Genomic DNA, 27,099 nt, shown 5'->3' with positions numbered 1-27,099 from the left:
TGAAACAGAATTGTTTTCTTTTTCTCCTGTCCTTTTCCTGCCCTTTGTTCAAAGGAAGATATAAAAAAGGCAGAAATGTCATCAGTTTTGCTTGACAATATTTCAGTTAGATCCTAAACCATTAATCTCAATTACCATTATAAATCTCATGATCAGAGATCTAGTAATATGCAAATGAATCTACATTAAAAAATAAAAACAGTAAGTGAACATAGACATGGTTCCCCATTTTTAGGATGACATTTCACACACTGGAAGGCTTAACAGGGTTATAAATGAAAGAAGATACCCTAAAAAAATGATTTTACAAATATTACACATAAATTAACTAATGGTAACCTTCCAAAGTTAAAACAAAAACAAAACAGACAAAGGATATTTTATTTTGGGTATTCTGAAGTTAAAATTAAATTATAAATATTGTCAAGTGGAATATGGAAACATAATATTAGGAAACTAAAAAAAATAAATTGCTTTTATTCTCATCATAAATTAAGTATTATTACAATACTTTCAGAATTCAGCAATCAGAAAGTTCAAAAAATGTATTGTGGTAAAAAAACTTAAATTATTATTTTTTTAAACTCTCAAGAGAAAACAAATACATTCTGTCATATTTTTAAACAATTACCACTATTCTATTTAACATGTCTTATTTTGTTGGAAATACAGACTAACCCACAAGTTTAAAACTATAATAGGGAGTTCCCGTCGTGGCGCAGTGGTTAACGACTCCGACTAGGAACCATGAGGTTGCGGATTCGATCCCTGCCCTTGCTCAGTGGGTCAAGGTTCCGGCGTTGCCATGAGCTGTGGTGTAGGTCACAGATGCGGCTGGGATCCTGCGTTGCTGTGGCCCTGGCGTAGGCTGGCAGCTACAGCTCTGATTCGACCCCTAGCCCGGGAACCTCCATATGCTGCAGGAGCGGCCCAAGAAATGGCAAAAAGACAAAAAAAAAACAAAAACAAAAAAAAACCAAAAAAAAAACTATAAAAAAAAAAGTTTACAAAAAAAAAAACAACTATAATAGGACTAAAAAATTTTCTCTCTATGAATGAATGCTATGAAATTAGAATATTTACTATAAAATTGTGTTAGTACAAAATAAGGAAGCTGAAAATCATGCTCATGACTTTGGTACTGTTTTTTCTGACAAGGACCATGACAACAACAAATCCTTCCTCCCTTCAAACACACAAAACCCTTTCATGTTCTGGCCTTTTTACAACAAAATACTTTAAAATTTAACATGTCTATGGGAAATAAAATATTGCCTTCCATATCAATAAACAAAGAGTGTCACAATCATCAGTGATTGCTGCCACCTCCAGTAGCAGCCCTAAGGGAACTCAGAAAACAAAGAATACCTGCCATCCAGCAGCCATCAGACTGCAGCCCCTTCCGATGGTGAGCCCTAAGGAAACTCAGGAGGTAAAAACATAGGATATTGGCCCCAGAGAGCTGCAAAATGATTTCGGTGAGCCCAGACCTTTGTATCTTGCCAGACAGAGAAAAGCATTAAACTCCTTATCTTGAGATATCTAGGTTTCTCTTATTAACAATAATCTTTTGTTCCTACTACCTGCTCTTTGTTGCATAATTCCTACAGCTCCCCCACCCCCACAACCCAGCAGCCACACTTCCTTGGAACAGTTTAATCAGGAATACTTGAGATGCTGCTTCCTGAGCTTTTGTCCTCAGTTTTGTCCACTGAATAAAACGTAACTCTCACCTTTTAGGTTGTACATATTTTTTAGCCGACATCTAATATAAATTAATAGCAGAGAAGTGAGTGCTAGTCTATATAAATATAGAATAAGAGTATTTTTTCCCTTATGGCTGAAACAGGAAAACTAAGATTCATAGTTGGAGATTCCAGCTTTCTCTCTTAGTAATCAGTGAAACAAGCAGGCAGAAAATCAGTCAAGATATAAACCATCTGAACAACACCATCTATCAGTTTGACCTAAATGACATTTATAATACACTGATCCCAATATAATACATACTGTTTTCAAGTACACATGAAATATTCACCAAGATAAGCCATACTGTGAACAAACAACACAAATAATAAAGTTAAAGGAATAAAAATTATAAAAATTATGCTCATGGGTCACAAAGGAAACTAAGAAAAAATACCTGGAAAACCCCTTAACTGTTCAGAAACTAAACAACATACTTCCAATTAAACCATGGATCAAAGGTGGAATTTCAAGGGAAATATAAAACATTTTGAACTCAAAGAAATAGAATACAACATATCATATTTATAAGATGTAGCTAAAGCAGTGGTTCAAGGAAAATTTATAGCATTAAATGCTTATATTAGGGAAAAAACCAGAAGGTCTAAATCAGTAATTTAAGCTCCATGTTAAGAAACTAGAGAAAGAGCAAAGTTAACACCAATGCAAGAAATAATACAGATAAGAGCAAACATGAACAAAAGTAAAAACGAAAATGGGGGAGAATTATAAAAATCTATTAATCCAAAATCTGTTCTCTGGTGGAACTCTCTTATGCTTTAAGATAAGAGTGGGTAGAAATGGAAGAGGAAAACAGTAAGGATGAAACAAGAGTGGCAAATCCAAGAAGCAGACAATCTGGGTAAAAGTCCTAACTGTGTACATAACAGCAGTATAGCCATAATTAGCTCACTTCATTCTTTCTGAGCTTCAATTTCCTCATGTATACAAAGGGGGTAAAAACAGTTTTCATGGGATAAATGCAGGGATTAAATAAAGTATTCATGAAAACCATCTGGAAAGAATAAAAATAAAGTCCTTGTTCTAATTAGTAATATTAACAGACTAATTGGTATCTAACACATAAATGCACATTAAGTTCAACATACCTTTAATATCCCTGAGGATGCAATATCATAGCAAAGCAAAATTCATAAATTACCATAAAAATTTTGTGACAATGGTGCTCCAGTGGGGGAAAATCATACACCAACAGTAATTGGCCTTAAAATTTTTTTTCCCTGCCACTCCCCTAAAATTTTTTTTGTTTGAAGTATACAGTTGATTTACAACGTTGTGTTAATTTCTGCTGTAGAGCAAAGTGATTCAGATATATATACATATATATATATATGCTTTATATACATACACATATGTATAATACGTGTATAATCAGATACATATACACATACACACAGTATTTGTTTTTAATATTCTCTTCCATAGGACATTGCCTACAGTCCTCTGTGCTATACAGTAAGTAAGGACCTTGTTGTTTATCCCCTCCGTGTATAAAAGTTTACATCTATCTGCTAACCCCAACTTCCCACTGCATCCCTCCTCCAACCTTACATCCCCTTGGCAACCACAAGAATGTTCTCCTTGCCCACAAATGTTTCTCTTTTGTAGACAGGTTCCTTTGTGTCATATTTTAGATTCCACATATAAGTGATATCATATGGTATTTGTTTTTCTCTTTCTGACTTACTTCATTTAGTATGATAATCCCTAGTTGCAAGAAAACTGGTAAGATTTCTCTTCAAGGAAAAAAGTAGATCAACAACATAAGGAATTTCCCTTAAAAAAAAAAAGCTCATTCCAGAAGTACCTTTTTGCAGATTTTTTCAAAGTTGATATCATCACCAAGGGCAGATTTAGTTACTATATCAGGTTTCAACTCCTGTAAAAGAATAAACAAATTTTAGCTATAAGCTTAATTTTAAACTATCATTATTATTAGGAGTTAAATTCCTACCCATATTGTGCTTTTAAGAAACCTGTTATTTAAAGAAATTATTACTTATTTTAATGACATTTCAGGACATTTGGCAATTTCATCAATTTATATGTAGAGATAATAGAGAAACACTTGATTTTACTTTTAAAAAAATCTAAGCCATAAAATACTTTTCTATTATGGAATTACTCCAGATTTTTTGCAGAAACTAAATAAAAAAAAAACAAAAAACAGAAAGAAAAGTAAACTACTGGCAATGTTTACATGGTTATAAATTTATTATACAACCTTCTACAAGCTTCTTTAAAAGAAAGTTTGATTTGTATTCCACTAAAGGAATGAAAGATGACTTTGGATCATATAAAAGCAAGTTTTCTATATTAATAGTTATCAAGTTATTCTAATACACATGGAAAAAAAAGAACATATTTGTGTGTGTTTTCCCTAACACTGTTTAGAAGAAAAATAGAAAAATCAGATAGTTGATATTTATTTATTTATTTATTTATTTATTTATTTTTAGCCATGCCTGCAGCGCATGGAAGTTCCCAGGCCAGGGATGAACCTGAGCCACATCAGTGATGATTCCAAATCCTTAGCCACAAAGCCACCAGGAAACTCCCAGCTGGTTGATTTTAAAACACATTCCATTTGATACAGCAATCCCACTCCTGGGCATCTATCCAGAGAAAACCATGACTCGCAAAGATACATGTACTCCAATGTTCATTGCTGCACTATTTTCAATAGCTAAGATGTGGAAACAACCTAAATGTCCATCGACAGAGGAGTGGATCAAGAAGATGTGGTACATATACACAATGGAATATTACTCAACCATTAAAAGGAATGAAATACCAGCATTTTTTGCAACTTGGACGGACCTAGAAATTATCATGCTAAGTGAAGTCAGCCATACGATGAGACACCAACATCAAATGCTTTCAATGACATGTGGAATCTGAAAAAAGGACACACTGAACTTCTTTGCAGAGCAGATACTGACTCACAGACTTTGAAAAACTTATGGTCTCCAGAGGAGACAGTTTCGGGGGTGGGGGGATGTGCTTGGGCTGTGGGATGGAAATCCTGTGAAATTGGATTGTGATGATCATTACACAACTACAGATGTGATAAATTCATTTGAGTAATAAAAAAATAAAATTATAAAAAAAAACCATTAAGTGACATTAAGGTACATATGTGATATGACAAAAATTGTGCTAACATTAAGTGAAAATGATATGTAAATTATACTTTAAACAAAAAGAGTCAGGACCATAGCATTTTTTAAAACTAGCTTTATTTAATAACGGGACAGTGTCTATTTTTTTCATTCTTTTAATTCGCTGCCCTATTCATTTAACCAATCTATTATAGGACATTCATATATTTTCTAATTTTTGATCTTTTTATAAATAAGAACGTGACGGAAATCCCTGTACATACTGATATGTGTAGCTCCTGAAAAATTATCACATATTCTACTCTTAAAGAGCTATATTTGGGTTTTCATAAGTGGGTAGAATGGAAAAATAATCAAATATTGATAATGATCCAATGTCAAAAAGATTAGAAAGCACTGTCTCTCAAAGTAAAAACTCAATTTCATTTTGTATACACTAACATAATTTCAAAGTAATGTATGTAAAATAAATCCATATAAACAGTATGTAAATAATGAACTATTATTTTTATATTTTAAATTATATGTACATATATATTAAAAAAATCATTATATGGCATATTTTGCCTGAAAATGTCTTAAGTTTTGATGGGGTAATTTAGGAGATGGTCTTCCTTAAGCAGTTTCAAGTTAATAAAACTATTTAAATTATAGTTAAATATCCAAATTGTGACTTGCCCTGCCTTTGCCTATGGCTGGCTACAAGCACCCACTCCTACTCTGTAAGACAAAGATCAGTTTAAAGAGTGAACTTGTTAAACTTTATTGCCGAAATGAACTTAAGCGCAGAAGATAAAGATATTACCTAAATCTCAACCCACCCACAAATTCTCTCTAAAACAATCAACTCAACAAGGAGTACAAATAAAATCAAACATGAACCTGGTCCTCAGTATTATTAGGAGACAAAGGATATAATAAACTTCAAACTACTTATTAGCAGAGAAACTAATATCTAATTCAACAGCTCTCACTGCTGCTATGAGCTTGTGAATATGCGCAGGCAGAGAATAAAAGATACTGGGAAAAAAAAGAAGTGCCTGGAGTAAAGGACCTACATTAATGACAGACAAAAAGCACCACAAGTTAGCAAAACTAATACAGAGTCAAAATGCTGCACACAAGTCTGAGACTTCATAATGCACTGTCCACAGAGAAGGAAGGGCTTGAAAGCGAGGGATTCTGAAGGCAGCAAACTCAAGAAGCACTGCTCTGAGGAGAATCAGACAAAACACTGTACACCAGCTATAATGGAAAAAATAAAAATCAGTATAAATGAGAAAAAAAAAAAAAGATACTTCCCTTCAGGGCCAACAGTGTAAGTAAAGGAAAGAAAGAGAAATTAAGGACCCAACCATGACAAAAGAAAATACATGGAGGGAGTTCCTTTCGTGGCTCAGTGGTTAACTAACCCAACTAGGATTCGTGAGGACGCGGGTTCAATCCCTGGCCTTGCTAAGTGGGTAAAGGATCTAGCGTTGCCATGAGCTGTGGTGTAATGGAAGACGTGGCTTGGATCCCATGTTGCTGTGGCTATGGCACAGGCCAGCAGCTATAGCTCCGATTCATCCCCTAGCCTGGGATCTTCCATATGCCATAGGTGTGGCCCTAAAAAGCAAAAAAAGAGAAAATACATGTAAACCAATACCTCCTTATCATTGTCCATTTAAAAAATGTCACTTTGCCATTCTGACATAAGATTGGTATGGATATTTATAATATTGTGAATGGTAGGGAAACCAACCACATTAGCTAATAACCTGACAAAGGTCATAAAAGACAAAACTGTTCTTTCTGAGAAAAGATTTCATACCAACTGGAAAACTAAGATCCGTTTCTACACCTAGCAATAGATTTTACATAGCAGCTCTGTACTTATTCCAAGGACACACTCAATGTTGAAAGATCATATGATACCCTCACATACTAAACTTAAAAATGGTTACGGAAATTCCAATTAAAAAAATGCGAAAGAAAAGACAGCAGTTCAGTGCTTACTTGATAATTTTACACTACACCAATTCTAATATATGGTGTTAATTCTAAGTAAAATGACTAAGAAACATTTAACTTTCTTTATAAAAAACTAATTTTAATGCCTTTTTTCAGACAAGAGTATTCCTCTTAAATTATAGAAAGGGTTTCTTTACTTTAAATTGAATTTAACAATTTCAAATAACTCTGAAATTTCAAATGCAGAACAAGATGCATTACTCCACATGGTAATATGCAATTTTTTTTTTTTTTTTGTCTTTCGTCTTTTGTCCTTTTAGGGCCATACCCACAGCATAAGGAGGTTCCCAGGCTAGGGGCCTAATCAGAGCTGTAGCTGCCGGCCTTCGCCAAAGCCACAGCAACGCGGGATCCGAGCCGCGTCTGTGACCTACACCACAGCTCACGGCAACGCTGGATCCTTAACCCACTGAGTGAGGCCAGGGATTGAACCCACAACCTCATGGTTCCTAGAAGAATTTGTTAACCACTGAGCCACAAAGGGAACTCCCGGTAATATGCAAATTTTATATCAAAGTCATAAGATGTGGACTTTGGAAAAAAAAATACCTAGATACATTTCAATTTAGAAAAAGAAAATTTCAACACTTCTAAAACAAAGAAATGTTAAATATGATCCAAATGAGTAAGGGGGAAAGAGAATGACAATGGTAAAAACAAAACTATTCTCAATTAGATAACCATGGATCAAGAATAAATATTGGGAAAACAAAGATACCCGAGTTACATAACAGGCGCTAAATATGAAATACTGCACTAAACAATTTTAAAGTGAGTGCAAGAGATTCATATTAAACCAGACAAGTGAAATGAACAATTTTACACAACTATACAAAAATGGTGCAAAGATTTTTCATTTAAAAAACATGTTTAGGAGTTTCTGCTGTGGCACAGTGGGTTAAGAACCCAGCAAAATCTCTGTGGCAGCTACAGCTATGGCTTGGATTCCCTCCCTGGACTGGGAACTTCCATATGCCACAAGTGTGGCTGAAAAACAAAAAGAAAATAATACTTAAATTTATCACCAATGTAAGGGAAATTAAAAATACCATTAATTTACTAATCAAATGCTAACTGAACTTGGCTTCCAAAACTGGACTTAGTTTAACTTCTTTAGATTTCCTTAAAATAATTCAAGTCTGAAAATCTTCATCTTCGCATCAGTGAAGAGGGCTCTGTGTTAATGTGAAAAACATACTTTTTTTTCATTTTTAGACATTCAAGCCAGCTTTATTTTCTGGAATCAGTATAGTCTGTTCATTTTATTTAAGCTTTCAATTATCCAATCAATCTGAAAGATGAAGTAAAGCATTAACTTTAGAGTATCTATGCTAGGTGTTACTAATCCATTCATAAAACATTAGAATTATAAGGGACTTCGCTGTCACATAATTCTACTCCTGTGTAGGAAAGGGTTAACAACTCAGCAGGCTTGGGCTATCCAAACTGCACATTCCTGAGGAAAGCCTATCTTCACGACTGGCCTTTGGCCAGTTCCTAAGAAATAACTTCTGAGCCCTTGGGCCATAGGCTTACCAATTTCATCAGAGACTTTACCCCAACAATGTGGTTTATGGTGACCATGTCTTTGCACTGGGGAGCTGAAGTCTGACTAGTTGAGGTGAGCTATGTAGGTGATTCACACCTATGAGACGGGGTCCCAATAAAACTCGTGACACCAAGACTTAAGAGAGCTTCCCTGCTAGCAACACTCTGCCAAGTGTTGTCACCTATCACTGCTTGGATTGTGGCAATTTGAACATACTGCGAGAGGGCATCTGCAAGCTTATGCCTGATTTCTCCTGGACTGCCCCCCATGTGCCTTTTCCTTTTGCTGATTTTAATCTGTATCCTTGAACAGAAACTGTTACTCTGAGTATGAAGTTTTTTTTAAAGAATCTTGTGAATCCTTCTAGTGAAACATTCAACCTTGGGGACCCTCAACCACTCAACTTTATACAAGAGGAAATGATAACCTAAGAAAGTTAAGAGACTCATTCAAGGTTTTACAACAGGGCTAGAACTAGAATCCCCACGTTTGCTTTCTACCATAGCCTTTTGTCAGTGGTGGTAAATCAGAAACTGCTTTAATTCTTTCCTAATCACATTAAACTAACACTGCTAGTTTAAACTAATCAGATCCATCAGAATATTCCAGTTTCTTTATTCCACACTGTGCCAGATGCTACAGCTTTGCTTATATTCAAAAGGACAAATTTAAGTGGAGTTATGTAATACCAATTTTGATTACTCAGCTATCTCATCTTTCTACTCTCCAGAGCCTTTGGTCTGAACAAATGAATATACTGACATAACTATATAACCAGTGTAGCACTGCCCCTAGCTGAGTGGAGAAAGTATGTTTGCAAACAAACTACTCTTTATCAGGCTGTGGATTAAGACAAAAAGTAACTTAGAGGCAGTAATCAGGCTGGTACTTTTAGAAGCTCTTATTAAGGTTGGGCTTTTAACTTAATAAAATATACAACATGTTTGTACTTTCCATAATGTGATTAAAATTGGAATATGATGTTTAGATTATGATGGGTTAATCCCAATACCAGGAATGACAAAATGCCAAGAAAAGTCTGCATTCTCAAAGTTTTTTTTTTTTTTTTTTTTTTGTCTATTTGGAAATGAGGCAAGAAATACATTTCTCTGCAATAAAGAATCTGAAATAACTCATGAGAGAGCAATTGACATCCAAATTCATGCTTTTCCACAGATGGGAATCTCATTATGGTTACCCTTCAGTGACAACAAAAACCTTATTTCCTAAATATTGTTCTACTGTTTCCTAAATACAGTACCAGATGGAATTCAATAAGGTTATACTCTATCACCATATTGCCAAGGGGTTTTTCCAAATAAAAAATCTTGTCTTCCTCCTTTACTTATCACGTGTTATCAATGGCAATTAAGCATCTCCAGCCTCTGCTACTCAGATCAGACAGCTCAGAGTCATCTGACACTGTGGGCTGCTTCGTCATGCTTCTGTTATGCTCCCATCCCCCTTTCCACTTTCTCTGCTGTAGTGTCTGTTGAATTTAGTCCCTCCTTTGGATTACCTTTATCCTACCATAGCTCTGAACTTCATCATGGATTGTGTGGATTATAATAGAATAACTGGATTTCCTGCCACCAGAACCCATAACTCCAAGGCCCTTTACGTCATTGTCTTGAATACAGAATGAAGCCAAAGACCTTCAGTCTGATGTTGAATCCTTTCATTACCTGGTCTCAGTGCATCTTTCCACTATCACAGTGCTCTTTTTCTAGGATTCTCATATGCTATTCATTTGGTTTTATACAGAATCCCCCGAATAAATTTCCTATTCTCCCATTTCAGTGTCTTTGGTAAATAGTCTACTTCCAAAATTTTTATTGTGAAATACCTTTCTCTAACTGGCCATCTACTTTTCTCACTCCTTTCTCCCCAATCAAGATCTATTTATGTTTTAACTCCTGGTTTCTGAATAGCACTAAAACGAAACCAGGGTTCTTAAAGAAATGGCTGATTACAGAGCTGAGGCAGGAAAAGCATAATCCCTCCAACAATTTGTTATGCCAGAAAGAGAAGAACTAATTGGGTACTCTCAAAAAGTCACAAAAGCTGGCTTAGAAAGGATACTACTGGTCAAATCTGGTGTCAAACAGACTAATGAGAGCAATGAATCATAACTACACTGGCCATATAATTTGTTGTTCAAACCAGGACCCATTTGAGAGTGAAATGAGGCTCCATTAAAATTATGTTGAGGAGTTCCTGTTGTGGCTCAGTGGTTAACCTACCCACTAGCATCCATGAGGATGCAGGTTTGATCCTTGGTCTCTCGCTCAGTGGGTTAAGGATCCGTTGTTGCCGGGAGCTGCAGTGTAGGTTGCAGATGAGGTTTGGATCCAACACTACTGTGGCTCTGGCACAGCCCAGCAGCTACAGCTCCAATTGGACCCTCTAGCCTGGGAACCTCCATAAGCCGTGTGTGTGACCCTAAAATGACAAAAAGACCAAAAAAAAAAAAAAGTTGGGCTCAGTGATAATTACCAGAACATTAGGGAAATCTGGTCATGTGACCTAATTATAACACTTGCCAATTCTTGCTGTCTCTAAATGTTATTTTCTCTTAAAGCCACTTCAAGCAGGCTTTTGCCTCAATTACTTCTCTATTCTTGTAAGATAATTTTCTACTCTAGTGAAAGTCACCAGTCTCTATGTTGCTAAATCTAATGACCAAGACTTGACATATCCACAACAGTTGACTCTTATCTTCCTTGGCCTATTGCTAATTTCCAGTAAATTAATTCCTTTCTCCTTAATAAAGTTTCTTCATTTGACTTACAGAACCCATACTATTGGTTGTTCTATCTTGGCCTTCTTTGCTTGTTCCTCCTTCAATAAAATACCTTAACAGTAGACCAAGATTCAGTCCCTAGTACTCTTCTCTTCACTATTACCTACCATTTAGTGATTCTGTTCAGTTTCATGACTTTAAAGATCACATTCATGTCAACAACTCCTAAAAGTCTCTATTTCCAGCCCAAACCTCTCTTTTGGAGTCCAGAATTATGTATCAAACTATCATCTTCTAATCCTTTGTACTCTGCTCTATTTTTTCCACAGTATATTATCTACTAATATGTTCATTATATCATCTTCTGTAGTCTCCTAGAAAAATAAATTACAAAAGATCAGGAAATTCTATCTTCTCCCATCAGGTGGATCATAGGAGCCTAGGAAAGAACATGTCATTTAATAAATATTCAAAAATACTTGTTCACATAATATATATTCATGTTTTTTTTTTTTAGCCTACTACTATTATAAATTGTAAAACTGAATATCTCAGTATTGGTTACAGTATAAACCGGACCTACTAGTACACACTGCTCCTGCTTGGCTTATTATTATTATTACTATTTTTTAAATCTCCTTGACATGTGTTTATTACTTATATAATTAAATTTTGTTGCAACCCACCTTAGCAAAATAATTCTTAAACTTCCTTAGAGTGAAGGTATTTACTTTCTGAAATTAACAAATATATACACACATATATGTATCATATACAGTATGTATAAAGTGTATGTGTGTATAGATTTATACATACATATATAAAAAGTAGCTTATCCCCCAAGAACATACCATGAATGATCCTGTGCTCCTTTCACTGTTAGACTGAAGAAATAGTAACCGACCAAGCAGCCAGTACAGCTAGCAGTTTGGATTTTAAAAATTGAGTTCTTAATAAAGTGTAGGAGGAGCCACCACTGCTACATAACACCCCACCCCCTGCTCCACCCCACCCCAGATCTCCATGGTTCATGGCAATAGATATTTATAATTTTTCTCGTCCATGGGCCTATAGGTCTGCTGGCTTGATTCCAGCTGGGCTTTTTCCACCTATAACATTCTGGGACCAGCAGCACCTTGGGCCATATTTCTTTTCCTGGTGATGGCAGAGGAACACTGGGCCTCTGTTTGTGGTATATCTGCTGATATTACGCAGGCCAAAGGCAGCCGGGCTTATTACTTTTTACTTTTCTAAATAAAAAAAATTGTATAAATCCTGTAATCTTTATTCTTGTACATGTTGAGATGTCAATCTAAGTCACTATCATACCTAACCCATAACTTTCTGTAGGTAAACTAGTAAAACTATCTAAAAACTTTGCATCTCTTCATCCTACAAGCACTTTCTTTACAATTTTCCAAAACAAACACAAGGAAGCGATATAAATTTAAGTCTCCATTCTACAATGTGTAAAGTATAATCAGTCACTTTTTAAAGACTCAGGTTCATACTAAGGAAAGCTTTCCTTGAGTCTTCAAAGCAATACTAAGTGGTTTCCTCAGATACACCTATCAGTGATCTTTGGGCTGTACTAAACTCTGTTTACATGTCCAGCTCTCTCATTAGACTATAAGCTTCTCAAGGGCAAGCACCATATTAATTTCTATATTTCTATAAACCAGCAGAGTATTTGGCATACAAAGTACAGAACTAGCATATTTTTCTTGAGTTAAAATACTTTGTTCATGAGGATGGTTCTGAAATGACATGATAAAAATGGGCAAACTTTCAGGCAAAGTACAGGACTAAATAATATTTCCGAATCCTACAGTACTAAAACAATAAGAATGATTTTGGTACCAGTCTAAAGTCACAATGCAACAGGGACAATGATGATGGACTGTGCAGTAGAGTAGATCTCTGTTCAGGAACTCTCTGTCATTGAATAGTCTTGGCATACCTTTAAAAAATGGCACTGAAGGCAATGGCTCTCTTTCATCTAGGCTATTTATATGCAGCGGTCTTAAAATATTATAAAATGTAACGAGAGTATTTTGTTAGGAACATTGATACTGCATATTTTATTTAATTCCCATAGCAACGAAGTCAGATAGAAATTATTCTCAGTTTTAAGATGAAGAGACAGAGTCAAGAACACACAATTAGTTAATGGTACAAAAACAGTATCAACTCAACTTGCTAAAAATTTCACAAAATGACACAAATGGCTTTATTCGTCTTTGTTTTTATAATATGAAATAACATGCAAATGACCTGACATAAATAAAGATGGAATGCAATAGACTGTTAAAAACTGATTATCTAAGTAATATATATAAGATAAAGTAGCAAGGGCAATTTCTCCTCAGTACTGTAGATCTTGATGGTGGGAAAAATAAAAGATGCACAAATTACTGGGGGACCTTTCTCAAATTGTACAAATCTCCCATCCATTATAATATGTCCCCATACATGAATCTTCAAGCATCCACCCTCTACCTCCCCCCAATAAACTCACTGTCTTACAGATGGTGAATGCTGTGATAATGACTCACTCTGGTTTTGTTAAGGGCATGTATGAAGTGGAGAATTCTGCCTTGTTATCAGATAAAGCCAGACAGAGAACTTAAAAACAAGAATGTACAAACTATGTGGAGGGTGACTGTAGTATATAGACAGAAAGAGGGATGAGAGATAAAGTTGGGAAGGGAGAGGCCAACTGATGAAAAAGCTTTTACTACTACCCATGAGGAATTAGACCTGGTCTGTTAGACAATAGGAAAAGAAATAGGAGAGTGATATAATAAAACAAAGCAGGCTTAGTTACTATTAGGAAATTTTACTAGTGTCAGGCTTTTGCTGGCAGCCAGTTAAAAGAATTACTAAATGTCAACAAATAATAGTCTCTCCTTATCTGCGGTTTCAGTTACCCATGGTCAACGGCGGTTTGAAAATATTAAATAAAAATTTCCAGAAATAAACAACCCATAAGTTTTAAACTGTGTGCCATCGTTCTGAGTTTCTGTGATGAAATCTTGTGCCATTTCAATTTGTCCTTCCTGGTATATCAATTATCCCTTTGTCCAGGTATTCTGCTCCTTAGTCACAGAGAAGCCATCTCCTATCAGACTGTCTGCTAAGGTATCACAGAGCCTAAGAGTAGTGATACTGGTAATTCGGATACGCCAAAGAGAAGCCATAAAGTGTTCTCTTTTAAGTGAAAAAGTGAAAGTTCTCGACTTAAGAAAGAAAAAATATCAAATGCTGAAGTTGCTAAGATCCACAGTAAGAATAAATCTTTAATCAATGAAACTGACAAGAAGAAAAAGAAATTAAGGCTAGTTTTGCTGTTGCACCTAAAACTTCAAAAATCATGGATAAGTGCTTAGTTAAATAGAAAAGGCATTAAATGTGGGTGGAAGTCATGAACACAAAACACGTCCCAACTGACAGCCACATGTTGTACCAGAAAGCACTGAGCCTATACAAAGAATGCAGCAAGGGATCCACTCATGCTAGTGACATCAGCCTTACTCCAAATAAGGTATGGCTACACAGATTCAGTAACAGGTTTGGAATGGAAAATATAAACATTTCTGGAAGAGCTACATTTGCCTATGAAGAAGCCACTGTCCATTTCTGGCAGAGTTGAAGAAGCTGATTAAGGGAGAGATCACAAATACATAGTATATTGTTAAAACTGTTCTATTTTCTTATTAGTTACTATTGTTAATCTCTTACTATGCCTAATTGATAAATTATACTTTATCACAGGTATTTATGTTTATGAAAAAAAAACATAGTGTACACAGTATTGGGTGCTATCTGCCATTTCAGGCATCCACTTAGTGTCTTGGTATGCTCGCAGATAAGGGAATATGTACTGTCTCCACTGTACTTCCAAGCTGACTTTCATGTTTAAAGTCGAATATTCATATTACAAAAACTAAATAGAATTCGTCTTTCAACTATAAATTATCTTCATCAAGATATGAAAATAATTACTGACATGAAAATAATTACAATTTCAGTGAGCTAAAAACAACTTCCACAATTCAGTAGTTCAAAGACTTGCATTTCACTTAAAAGTAGATATTAAAGCATAACCACCTTTGAATAATTTGGTCGAATGAAGCTCCAAAACCACCTTGTCATGATATAGTCCTATCTCTCAAAGTAGAGATAACTTTTAGAAAAAAACCACAAAACCACAAAAACACCCCCTGTTTATCAACACAATCAGATTTTTATGCCCCTACCCCCAATCTAAACTTTTCTTGGCACATAAAACCCTCACTCTGTCATGTTCAAAGAAGAAGGCAGAGGAAATAAAACAGAGCAATTATAGTAACCCAAAGGCTGTATATAAAACACTTCTTCATTGAAGGGTAAGTCAGAGTAAACAGATTATTTCATTCTAGAGTTTCTCTTCTAACAAAATGACTGGCCTTGGCATAAAAGGTTACTTTTTTTGAAGTAGAATCCAAACATCTGTTTAGTAAGGCATTATTTGTTGCAAATTTATTAGGAGTAAATATAAGATGTAAAAATATTTTTATGTCTTCTCAGAATAGCATGTTAAGAATAGCTAGAGGAGGTGAGAGTATATATGTACGTATTACATTTTTATTGTTCAGTATATCAAATTTAAAAAGTTCCAGCTTGATACCTTTACTTTTTTACTCCTAATTTTTTTAATCTACATATATTTGCGAGTTTAGTTTTCCTTACTCAACCCTAAAGAGTTAAACAAACAAAACCTAAAATTTAATGAACAATTACACAATCCAAGAGCACATTTTTAAACCCACAGTGCAGCACCTAAGAAAACTGATCAAAAGGCTTAGAGAAATAATATTAGGTGATTAAGGCGTCTTTCTGTATAATTCTAGAAGTACGACTAAGATATAAGGATGTGCTAAAAGGGATACAGGGATGTGTTAAAAGAGAGCAGCCTTTAACTGAAAGAACAGGAAAAAAATCTTACAAAATCTCAAGAAAGTCAAACTACTTGTTATTACAAGTCCCAATTCCTTCCAAGTATTTTCTCTAGTAATCTTTTTCAAGGGCACATAGGATAATAAAATACATACTCATTTCTTAATTTTATTTCTATGTGTTTATAAAGAGCCTATATCAAGTAATACTGGAATCATGTTATATTCAAATTTATTTTTAAAATATTGTGCCTAATTGGGCAAGGAATGAAGAATTTTTGAAACCCAATAATTGTACCAATTCATGGTCCTAGGAGAATTGATTATTTTGGTATTTAGCTTCTACATATTATTATTTTTTCGTCTTTTTTTTTTTTTTTAAGCTATTTCTTGGGCCACTCCTGCGGCATATGGAGGTTCCCAGGCTAGGGGTCGAATCAGAGCTGTAGCCACCGGCCTACGCCAGAGCCACAGCAACGTGGGATCCGAGCCGCGTCTGCAACCTACACCACAGCTCACGGCAACGCTGGATGGTTAACCCACTGAGCAAGGGCAGGGTGCGAACCTGCAACCTCGTGGTTCCTAGTCGGATTCGTTAACGACTGCGCCACAATGGGAACTCCCATCTTTTGTCTTTTTAGGGCCATACCCATAGCATATGGAGGTTCCCAGGCTAGGGGTCAAATTGGAGTGGTAGCTGCCAGCTACACCACAGCCACAGCAATGCAGGATTTGAGCCACTGTGACGTACACCACAGCTCATGGCAATTCTGGTTACTTAACCCACTGAGTGAGTCCAGGGATCAAACCTGCAATGTCATGGTTACAGTCGGGTTTGTTAACCACTGAGCCATGACAGGAACTCCTAGATATTATTTCTAAATGATAAACGCACACAAAAAATCCTTTATGGATAGCAAGACATTCCATTGTTTAGGAAGGCTTAACGATTCTATCAAATTTAAAGTAAATCCTATTTCTTTTTTCCCCAAAAGGGCAATGATGGTATATTATTCACTATTATTATCACTTTTCTGTTAATAGAATCATTAAAATTACAACAAAAAGCATATTTATCATACCAAATTAAATTATTCTTGATAAAGTTGTACATTTAATTTCTAAGTTAAGATAGTTTAGGTTAGAGTGTTAAGAGTCTACTGGTTCAGACAGATTTAGATTGAATCTTGGTTTTGCCATGCTCTAGTAGTGTAACTCTAGGTAAAGCAGTTATATTACTTAATCTCCAGTTTCCGTATCAGTAAAATAGGGATAAACAGAAATCTTGGAGAGCTACTATAAAGACTGGAGATAATATATGTAGGCTCTACCAAAGACCATGACATAAAGTAGTTATGCAATAATGTATAACTAAAACTATTATCAATGTATTTATGAGCAGTGTTCTTACATCTAAAATTGACCTTCCTAGTGCTATAAATAATATGTAAGTTTGGGATGCGAAGCTACTGCATAAAACAGTAACGTTGCTATATAATTGGGATTTAATTAAACGCTATCAAGGAAACCATATCAATTTTATAAATCAGTAACATTAATTTTTTTATTAAACTTTTCTAGGAAACTTTCCTTGGTTAATTGCCAGTAAGAAGTAATCTCTTGCTCTTTAAAAAATTTTAAAGGCCCTATCATAACTTACCCTATTTTTAAAATTGTGCATACCAGCTCATTTCTCTGATGGTATAAGATTTTTGCAGAGTAGGAACAATGAATCACCCAAAAAGACAGGCTCCTTAAATCATGAAAAAATTAAGCCCACCATTGCTTTCTAATTAATTACCTCACCTCCAACTTCATTTCCTTTTAATGAACCCTCCATTCTCCTTCAGATTTCTCTTTCTAGAAAACACACATGATGACTCAAAAACCTGTGATCATCCACATTTACTAAAAAGCTTTCAACTGTAATCTCATCTTACTACCTAGTTACAATCTTCAACCATTTGTTACTCCACTTACTCCATACTCCAGCCACATTAATTCATTGAAGAAATACTTGCTGAATGTCTACTTTTTTGCTAACTAGTGCACCAAACACAGAAGAAAGATAACATTTTATCCTCAAAAAAGGAGATATACAGAGAAATTACAGCTCAATGTGGTAAACAGTGTAACAGAAATAGAATCCTGAGCACCCCTTCCAAATTACACCATGTACTTGCAGACCTATATGCTTTGTTTTTGTTGTGCTCTATTTATCTAGACTACCTGTCTGAAAACAGAATCATATTTATTTTTCAAGTTCCAACTCAGTGCCACCCATTCTGTGAGGTGTTCCCTAAATCCCTAAGTAAATAAATAGATGCTTGCTCTAGGTTCCTACAACTCTTTGCTTATAACACAGTATGGGATATACCATGCAGAGACTCATATGCTTGCTTCCCACAAAATAGTGTGTGCCCTGACAGTAGAAATCTATTCATCTGCATGCACAGTAAATTCTAATTTAAAATGTATTTAACCAACCTAAGCATATAATACGGAATTATAATAGTGGTTCTGGAAATTCCCACTCTTTTTTTCACTTGTACATTTTTTTTTTCTGGTTGCAAATTTTATGGGTCTTAGAAAATGTATGATCATTAATAAATGAAGATGCTATCCTACATTGTGATGAAGAGAATAACTATTACTGATTAACTACAACTAAAACTCTTAAGTTCTATTTCAATATATTGAGTTTCAACAGAAATCAAGAAATAAAAAGTGAGAATTTATCTCCCTACCTCACCCATATATAAAATTAATATGCCCTGCAAAGGGTTTAATTTTTATATAGGAAAGGGGAGAATGAAAGAGAACTATACATGTTCATTGTAGACTGCTAAAAAGGCATTTTTAATTGGAGCAGCCACTTCCCTTGGGATTATTTTTATTTTTTAGAAAGCTAGATAGTTTACATAATTTAATAGCAGGTAGAGAAAAAAATAAAACTCTTCATAGTCAAGGAGAAAATAGAACATTGCTGAGTTTATCTTGTTATCACAAAATATTAATTCTTTGAGTAGCAAAACATTAACATTAGTTACTCTAATAAAACGGAAAAAAGAACAGAGTTTCCATTACAAAAGAAATCTAGCAAAGTAAAATATATGTTCAAATTAAGGAGTTTAAGTGATTAAACATAATTTGTCTTCATTTAATCCAAAATTCATGTGATATTCCAGTTGAATAAAAAGAAAATCCATTAAAAAAAGTTATTTACTATTCTTATTGCTGCTTCTCTCTACGGCTCTTTGTCTCCCACTGTGTGTTCCAAAAAAATATGTTGTAATATTTGCCTCTTTTCTCAATCACCACATTATTCCATACCAGAATTATGATAGTAGTATTGGTTGTCCAAATTTTTTAAAATTAATAGTTGAAAAGGGCTTTGGATACTTTCACAGTTAGTAGAAATGGTCTGCCAAGGTTGTAAGTTCAAATTTCCAAAGTTACAAAACTTAAAAAAAAAAAAAATCAAAACAAAACAAAGTTAAAAAAAAAATTATTTTTTAAAAAAGATCATGTGATACTCCTTCCTTCCTACCCTTAAATTCTGTTTATACACTTAGTAGCCTTAGAACTAGGCTTATCTCGACTGAAGCAATTCCAAAGTCAGTTCTTTATTTTAAAATTATGTGTATATAATGACTAAGTAAATGGTAATAGCACTACAAGGACTTGTAATTTTTCCTTTGTTTTCAAATAGAAACTAAGAAGGTTCAAAAGCAGATACCACTTTTATTTGCTACAACTGCTCTTATTTAAAAGACAAAACTATTTTAGGATCACCACAGACTTGATATAGTATCTCCTTAGCAATAGAGCTTACAGTGAAAATCATGACCCCTGCATGTGAAAAATGTAACACTGCTCAGGATTTCAAGAGTATGAACTATTCAAAATACTGGCTTAAAGCTGTAGAAACCACAAGCCAGGAAAGCAAACTAGAATTCCAATGTGATGATCTGTTTCTAAACGTTGCATGTGAGTAAGAGAGCAGTATATTCTGATCTTTTAAAACACCATTATGACTTCTGTTTATCATTTCAAATGTCACAAGTTGAGTACAAAAGTATATTAAATCAGAGCATCTTGCTCTGCCTTCAGAAGCAATAAACGTTCTCCCTTTAAAGGAATTAAATTAAAAGTTAAATGGTCTTAGGGAACACTGGCTAAGCTGACTATAAAATGAAGGGTCTATTCATTCCTGTTTCCAATAATTAACCTTAAAAACAACAAACAAAAACATACTATCCTAAGTTGAAAGTTTTTACTGAGGATCTTTAAAGCACCCTAAAGGTTTCAAGAAATTATTTACTTGATTTCTACAATGCATTAGAGAAAAATAATCTAAATTACAAGTCAGATTTATAAAAGAGACTTAAGAGGGAACAGTGCTGATCCTGTAGCTATAAAAGGTCATAATGTGGGTATGCTCAAGGAATATGGGGAGGTAAACAAAGAGAGAAACATTATAGATACCTCTTCCATACCTGGACCATTGCTTGTGACATTCAGGTTTTAGACATATAGGAAGAAAATATGAATGTGGAAACAATTGAACAATTTGAGATTTCTTTTTACAGAAAGAAACAGGATGGGGAAGGGGACGAAGGAGAGAAGGTATGTTTAGGATCACATAAGCAAGAACAAAACCCATTCTGGTTCTATCAGCAGAGTCCTGCAAAGTATACTAGACCACGGAGGTAGTACTCCTTGAAAATTTCATCAATAATTATGATCTAATAAATGAACTCACACTTTGAAAATAATATTGCTAATTTTGAAAATAAGAACAACATCAATATAGATACCTAGTTCATCACTCTGTTCTCTTGAAACAGTCTCTTTACTAGGTTTCCTAGATACCATATTCTCCTGATTTTCTTTCTACTTCAGTGGCTACAAGCCTCCTGTATTTATTCCATCTCCCTAAGACCTAAATTTACAGTGTCTTGGGGTATTCAGCCTCTTTTTTAGCTATTTACAGTTACTTTTAACTTTGGCTACTTTCATTTCTGGTATGACAGATTAAGGTACTAACAGATAATATGATCAACCATGCTTCTTCCTCCCCTCAAACAAAATAAAGCAGAACATAAAACCTGCACATATTACCAAAAACCTACTTAAAGATAAAGGAGAGTAAATGGAAGAAGATAGGCTCTGATAGGGACTCTAAGCAAACTGGGAGTAAAGATGTGAAGCTATACAGTTAAGTCACCATCTTTTCAGAGAGTAACTGAAAACTGCAGGGTGCATGGTTCAGGAAGACAGGCCAAGGAGCATGTGCAACAGTGAGGTTTGGGTACGTTATCCACTACAGAGCAGGGGAAACCCAGAAGAGAAAGAAGCACACAAGGGATCCATAAGCCTGAACAATGCATGTAAGAAACGGATTCAAACTAATAGACAAATGATCTGAACTAAAGCTATAGGTGCTATCTAAGAAACATCTTTGAAACTAAAGCCGATTCCAAAAGTTAACTGATAAAACTGCCATTTGTTTGAGAAGAATAACCAGACCCAGAATCTCTAACTACATATTTTTCATAACATCCAGGATACAAGTCAAAACCACCCAGCACATAAAGATCCAAGAAAAGGAAACATTTTTCTTCTCCTCAGGCAAAAATGACTATTATCACTCTCCTTGACGTTTAAAAAAAAAAAAATTCCACTCAATGAATTAAAATCTTATCAGAGAAATAAAAAATCCCAGCATAGACAAAGAAACAATAGGTGTTAACTGATTTACCCATAGAACATCAGTCACTGGGTAAAAAGACCATAGGATATTCACATAACCTCAAAGTTATCATCTCACAAATTACCTAACAAATGCAAACAGAAAAAAAGTACCTTTAAAAAAAGGAGGAATCTGGCACACAATGTCTAAACCAAGTGATTGAAACTAAGCATTACCAGTAAAGGGAGGAACATGGATGTGACACAATGTATAATTATTATTATTAAAGATTCAAAGTATTTTCTAAAAAGTTGGAGGGAAATACACTAAAATTTCTAAAAAATGCCAAAAGGCATGCTATTACGTATCAGGGAAGAATTAAAACAGCTGTGCTGGGATCTATTCACTTCCTTTACCAGGAAGAAACTCAGGCAGAAGTTTAATGTACTTGTTAATACACTAATAATGGCTTCTCTTGGTAAATATGCTAATAACTTTTGTTAGGAGGAAAGTCCTTATTTGAAGAATGTTCTTAGCAGGATGTCCCCCTGTTAAGGATGCTTACAGTAAACAAATCCGGAATCTATGAATTTATGAGGCACGAACACTGGAAAATACCATGTAAGCTATACAACCTTGGGGTATAGAATTGGTAAGTTTCAAAACTGAATGCTGTCTGCTATTGGGTAATAACTAAACTTCCTCAGTTAAAGATCTCATCTACTCTGGGCCAAAAAGTATATGGCTGATGCAGAAAAGAAGGACCTACGGAATCATACAGACTCCTAAATCTCTCCTAGGTTAACCTGTTCCTTCTGATTGGATCTATCTTTGAAAATATTACTGAAGCTAGATTTCTAAGTAAGACTTCTAATATGTGAATCCAATTTGATGATAGGATTTTTAGGACTGGCTTACAAAAGATGAAACTATCAAAAATAAGTATAATCTTACACTAACAACACTATTAATACTATTACTTTAGTAAAATAAGTGAATTAAATGTTAATTTCACACAAATAATTAATATAATATGCTTTAGGGACAAAAAAGGTATCTTTTAACCTATGGTGGATTTGTTTTTAAGCATTCATAAAGGAAAAATAAAAAACTTAACAAAAATCATAGTATATGAAATTACAGAGAAATACCTCAGTAAATTTTTAAAAAAATATATAATGTGAAATGATGAGAAATTCTAATATATGAATATATATGATGACAAACCTCCAACCAAGGAGTGTATGCAGTCTAGAACACATCCAAATGTGCTTTAAAAAAAGATTCTACCCCCTTTACAGAGTTGTGGTGAAATTCATATGATATATACTTGACCTTTGAAACAATATAGGTTTGAACTGCACAGGTCCACTTACATGAGATTTTTTTCCATGGTAAATACTATAGTACTAGATGATTCAAGGTTGGTTGAATCTGTAGATGCAGAACTGCAGATAAAGAGGGCCCACTACAAGTTATATCCAAAATACAGGAGTTCCTGTCGTGGCGCAGTGGTTAACGAATCTGACTAGGAACCATGAGGTTGAGGGTTCAGTCCCTGCCCTTGCTCAGTGGGTTAACCATACAGCGTTGCCGTGAACTGTGGTGTAGGCTGTAGACACGGGTCAGATCCCGCGTTGCTGTGGCTCTGGCGTAGGCCGGTGGCTACAGCTCCGATTCGACCCCTAGCCTGGGAACCTCCATATGCTGCGGGAGCGGCCCAAGAAATAGCAAAAAAAAGGCAAAATACACCCAGATTTTCAACTGCTCAGAGAGTGAGTGCCCCAATCCCTGCCGTTGTTCAGGGGTCAACTGCAGTTATTATTTTGACGATGTATTACTTTATTTGATTTTACATGCTATCTCTAAAGATCATAATCTACGACATTTTCCTATTTGTGATCTACTAATGACAATCAGTTAGAAACAGACCATGACATAAGACAGGGCAATCCTAAGAGCTGATAAAGGGCAAATGATGTGTTTTCTGTTGTTGTTTTCTTTGTTTATTTGTTTGTTTTTGCCTGCACCCTCAGCATGAGGGAGTTCCGGGCCATGGCCGGAACCAGGGCTGTAATGGGAGCCACAGCAGTGACATGGATCCTTAACCTGCTGGGCCACGAGGGAACTCCACCAAATGATGCTTTTAATAATAGAGCCTTGAACATGTAAAAATAGGAGAAGAATGGAACAAAAGTGATAGAGTTCTAAAAGAGAGAAGCAAAGGATAACACAGCAAGATCTCACAGAAGAGAAATTCTCATTACATAGGAAAATTCAGCATAAGGAAGAGTAAGGGCCTCAAAAAGGACTAAGTTAAAAAAAAAAAAAAGAGTAACTGGGTATACTTAGCTGGGAGGAATTAAAGGATCACAAAACTTGTTACATATCTTTGGGCCTTTTTTCCTAGAGGGCAAGTATCATGTTTATTAAATTAACTTAATCCAATCTCTAGGAGAATGGAACTTCAGAAGTTCTCTTCTTGGTGAAGCAGTAAAGTGGCTAATACCATCAGCTTTTTTTCTTTTTTGGCCTCCCCCTGGCACATGGAATTTCCAGGCCAGAGATCAGATCTGAGCTGCAGCAGCAGCAGCAGCAGCAACCCTGGATCATTAACCCAATGGGCCAGGCCAGGATCGAACCTGCACCCCAGTGCTGCAGAAACACTGCCAATTCCACTGTGCCACAGCAAGAACTCCATAACTTCATAGTTAGTTATAGTTTACCATCAAACAACTATTTGATCTTGAACAAGCTACTGACCTTCTCTAAGCCTATTCTGTAAGATAGGGATAATAATATCTACCTCATGAGATAGTGAATATAAAACACACGATATATTTACCCAGCACACAGTAAATAGTAAAAGCTAGATATATTACCTTGATATTTGAGATAAAAGATTTCTAGTACATTTTGATTAATTTTACTATATACCTTAATTTTACGAACTCCTTCTCTAGCTAAATAACTTAGAAATCTATAAAAGTCAAAAAGCTACTTAAACATTCAAAGAAAAAGGAACTATTTCAGAAGCCAATGTATATACTAGTATCAAAGCTACTAGTATGAATACTATCAGAAAAGGCAGCAAAAATTTCTTTCATATTTATACATTACACTCTATAAAACTGGAATATGTCATTTTATAGCATCATAAAGACCAGGCCATTTTTTCCTTGGCCAGAAAAAACAAACTCCCATTTCTAAAAATACCTCAGGTTTTCTTCTTAAGGAAGTCATCTTGCAACGAAATACCCTATTATCATAGAAAGCAAGTATAGGACAGTATGTCATGAACAACACTATAAAAATGTAGCGGTATATGAGCCAAGGAAAAAATTCGTCTGGAAAAATGTAAGAAGAGGTTTTTCTCCAAATTTAATTGAGACTATGAGCTTTCCGTTTTGTGACAATTTCTTTGATACTCCCATTTATGTGATAACTAACATTCCCTTAAGAAATTACAAATGACCTTTCAATTTTAAAAAATGCTTTGTCTTTTCTTCTTTTAGAAAAGTAGAACGATTTTGTAAAAGAACCACGAATGAAGAACAAAATTTGAAATGTAAGAAAAGCAAACATATAGACTTACTCTTTTTTCGGTTTTTATATTTTTATTTAATCCAGTTTTTAAAGAGCATTACAAATGGAGTGGAAGTCAGAGTAACCAATCTAAACTACATTTACCCTGACATGAATTCAAGGAATCTATATATCCCATTAATTTTATGAATTCAAGTACTATGCCAGACTATGAACTTTAGCTTTCTTGAGGCAACAATTCTCATACATAAAGGTCTTACACAGACACAGGAAAAACAGAAACAACCAAAACAAACAAAAACTATGGTCATGACAGAGTAATATTGTAAACCTATGAACTTTATCACTGAGTCTGATTTCCTATTGCTGATGAAGTTTAACAGAAAATAAGTTTCACATATGGATCAAATAGGACTACTTTTCTTTCTAGTTAAATTAAATGCATTATTGAAAGTTACAGAATGGAAGTATTCTAAAGATTAATGAATACTTTTTGTCCCCAAACTCCTGACATACTGTACATAGGCTTATTATATATAATGCATCCTTTCCATGGTAAAATAAAATCAGCAATTATACAGTAGCTCAAAGCCTCCGAATAATTTAGGACTACAAAAATGACTATTCAGAAGAAATTACAGAGAAAAATTTAGGTAAGGAATGTAATTTAGTAAGGACCTTAGTTAAGAGAAAGTGAGAGACAAAGGAATAAACCATAACATTCTACCTTAGCGTTAATCCTCAAAAACAAAAATCTCTAAGGATTTTACCTTTCACAGGAATTTTATGGAAAAAAAAAGGTATATGAAAAAGTTTAAATGATGGGTAATACAAAGTGACACAAACAATTAGGACTCAAATATGGATAATTTTGCATGAATGACTAGACAACAGGGGGATTAAAATTTTGATATATCAAATGGATTCCATGAATTTTGCAGTCTTGTGAAAATAAAACAAAAAATCCCCACAAAACTCATACCTCACACCAAAGAATCATATCCTACATCTGCTTCTATTCAGATTAACTATGACAACTTTGTTTTATAGGATACTTTATCAACCATTCAATAGGAAAAAATGGTGAGAAGTTTTGATAATCTCAGTTAATACACTGTTAGAGAATTCTATTGCTCTTTTACCTATCACAAAACTTAGAAGTTCTACCAGAATGTAATACTCAAACATACATGCAAATGACCCTGCAATTAAAGTAATTGCTGGTACCAAATGTTGTTTTTAAGTTCTGCAATAAAACAGTCTCCCAGACATTTAATAGTATGTCATTTGGTAAATGAAAGTTTCCACAAAGTAAGAACAGCGAGAAGACCTAAAAATTATGCTAGTGAAGATTTTGGCTAAAAGAAACAAAAATACGGATCATTTTGGTCCAATACTAATTTTATTTCAAGTTACTACAGAGCTGAATAAAATGCTGACACCACCACACAAAAATTTATTGAGTTGGCAATAGGCAAAGCATGATGTCAGCCACCAATATTACTATCCACATTACCAAACAGCAAGAACTTAACTTAGACTTGAACTTAACTTAGACTTCAAGACTAAAGTTGCAGTAAAAATCTTAGGCACAAAGGATAACTAAACATAGATGAATTTAATGTGGCATAGTTTTGACACCAATTAGTTTAACAACTTTAGTAAAAAACAGAATAATGCAAGCTTAAACATATTACAATATTCTAAATGTGTTACATTCTCCACCA

At 34.7% G+C, this 27,099-nt stretch overlaps 1 protein-coding gene across 2 annotated transcripts in view; it reads right to left on the bottom strand.

Annotated features, from left to right (window-relative positions):
* SRFBP1 (serum response factor binding protein 1) overlaps nucleotides 1-27,099 on the bottom strand; it is a 67,008-nt gene that overhangs the window by 26,888 nt on the left and 13,021 nt on the right. For both annotated transcript variants that reach the window (XM_021079835.1, NM_001244566.1), the window contains 1 exon segment: nucleotides 3,575-3,646. In XM_021079835.1, the coding sequence (XP_020935494.1) occupies nucleotides 3,575-3,646 (72 nt within the window).

The sequence above is a fragment of the Sus scrofa genome, chromosome 2, assembly GCF_000003025.6.
Source record: "Sus scrofa isolate TJ Tabasco breed Duroc chromosome 2, Sscrofa11.1, whole genome shotgun sequence".
Classification (NCBI taxonomy): domain Eukaryota; kingdom Metazoa; phylum Chordata; class Mammalia; order Artiodactyla; family Suidae; genus Sus; species Sus scrofa.
This window is presented reverse-complemented; position numbering and strand designations above follow the sequence as displayed.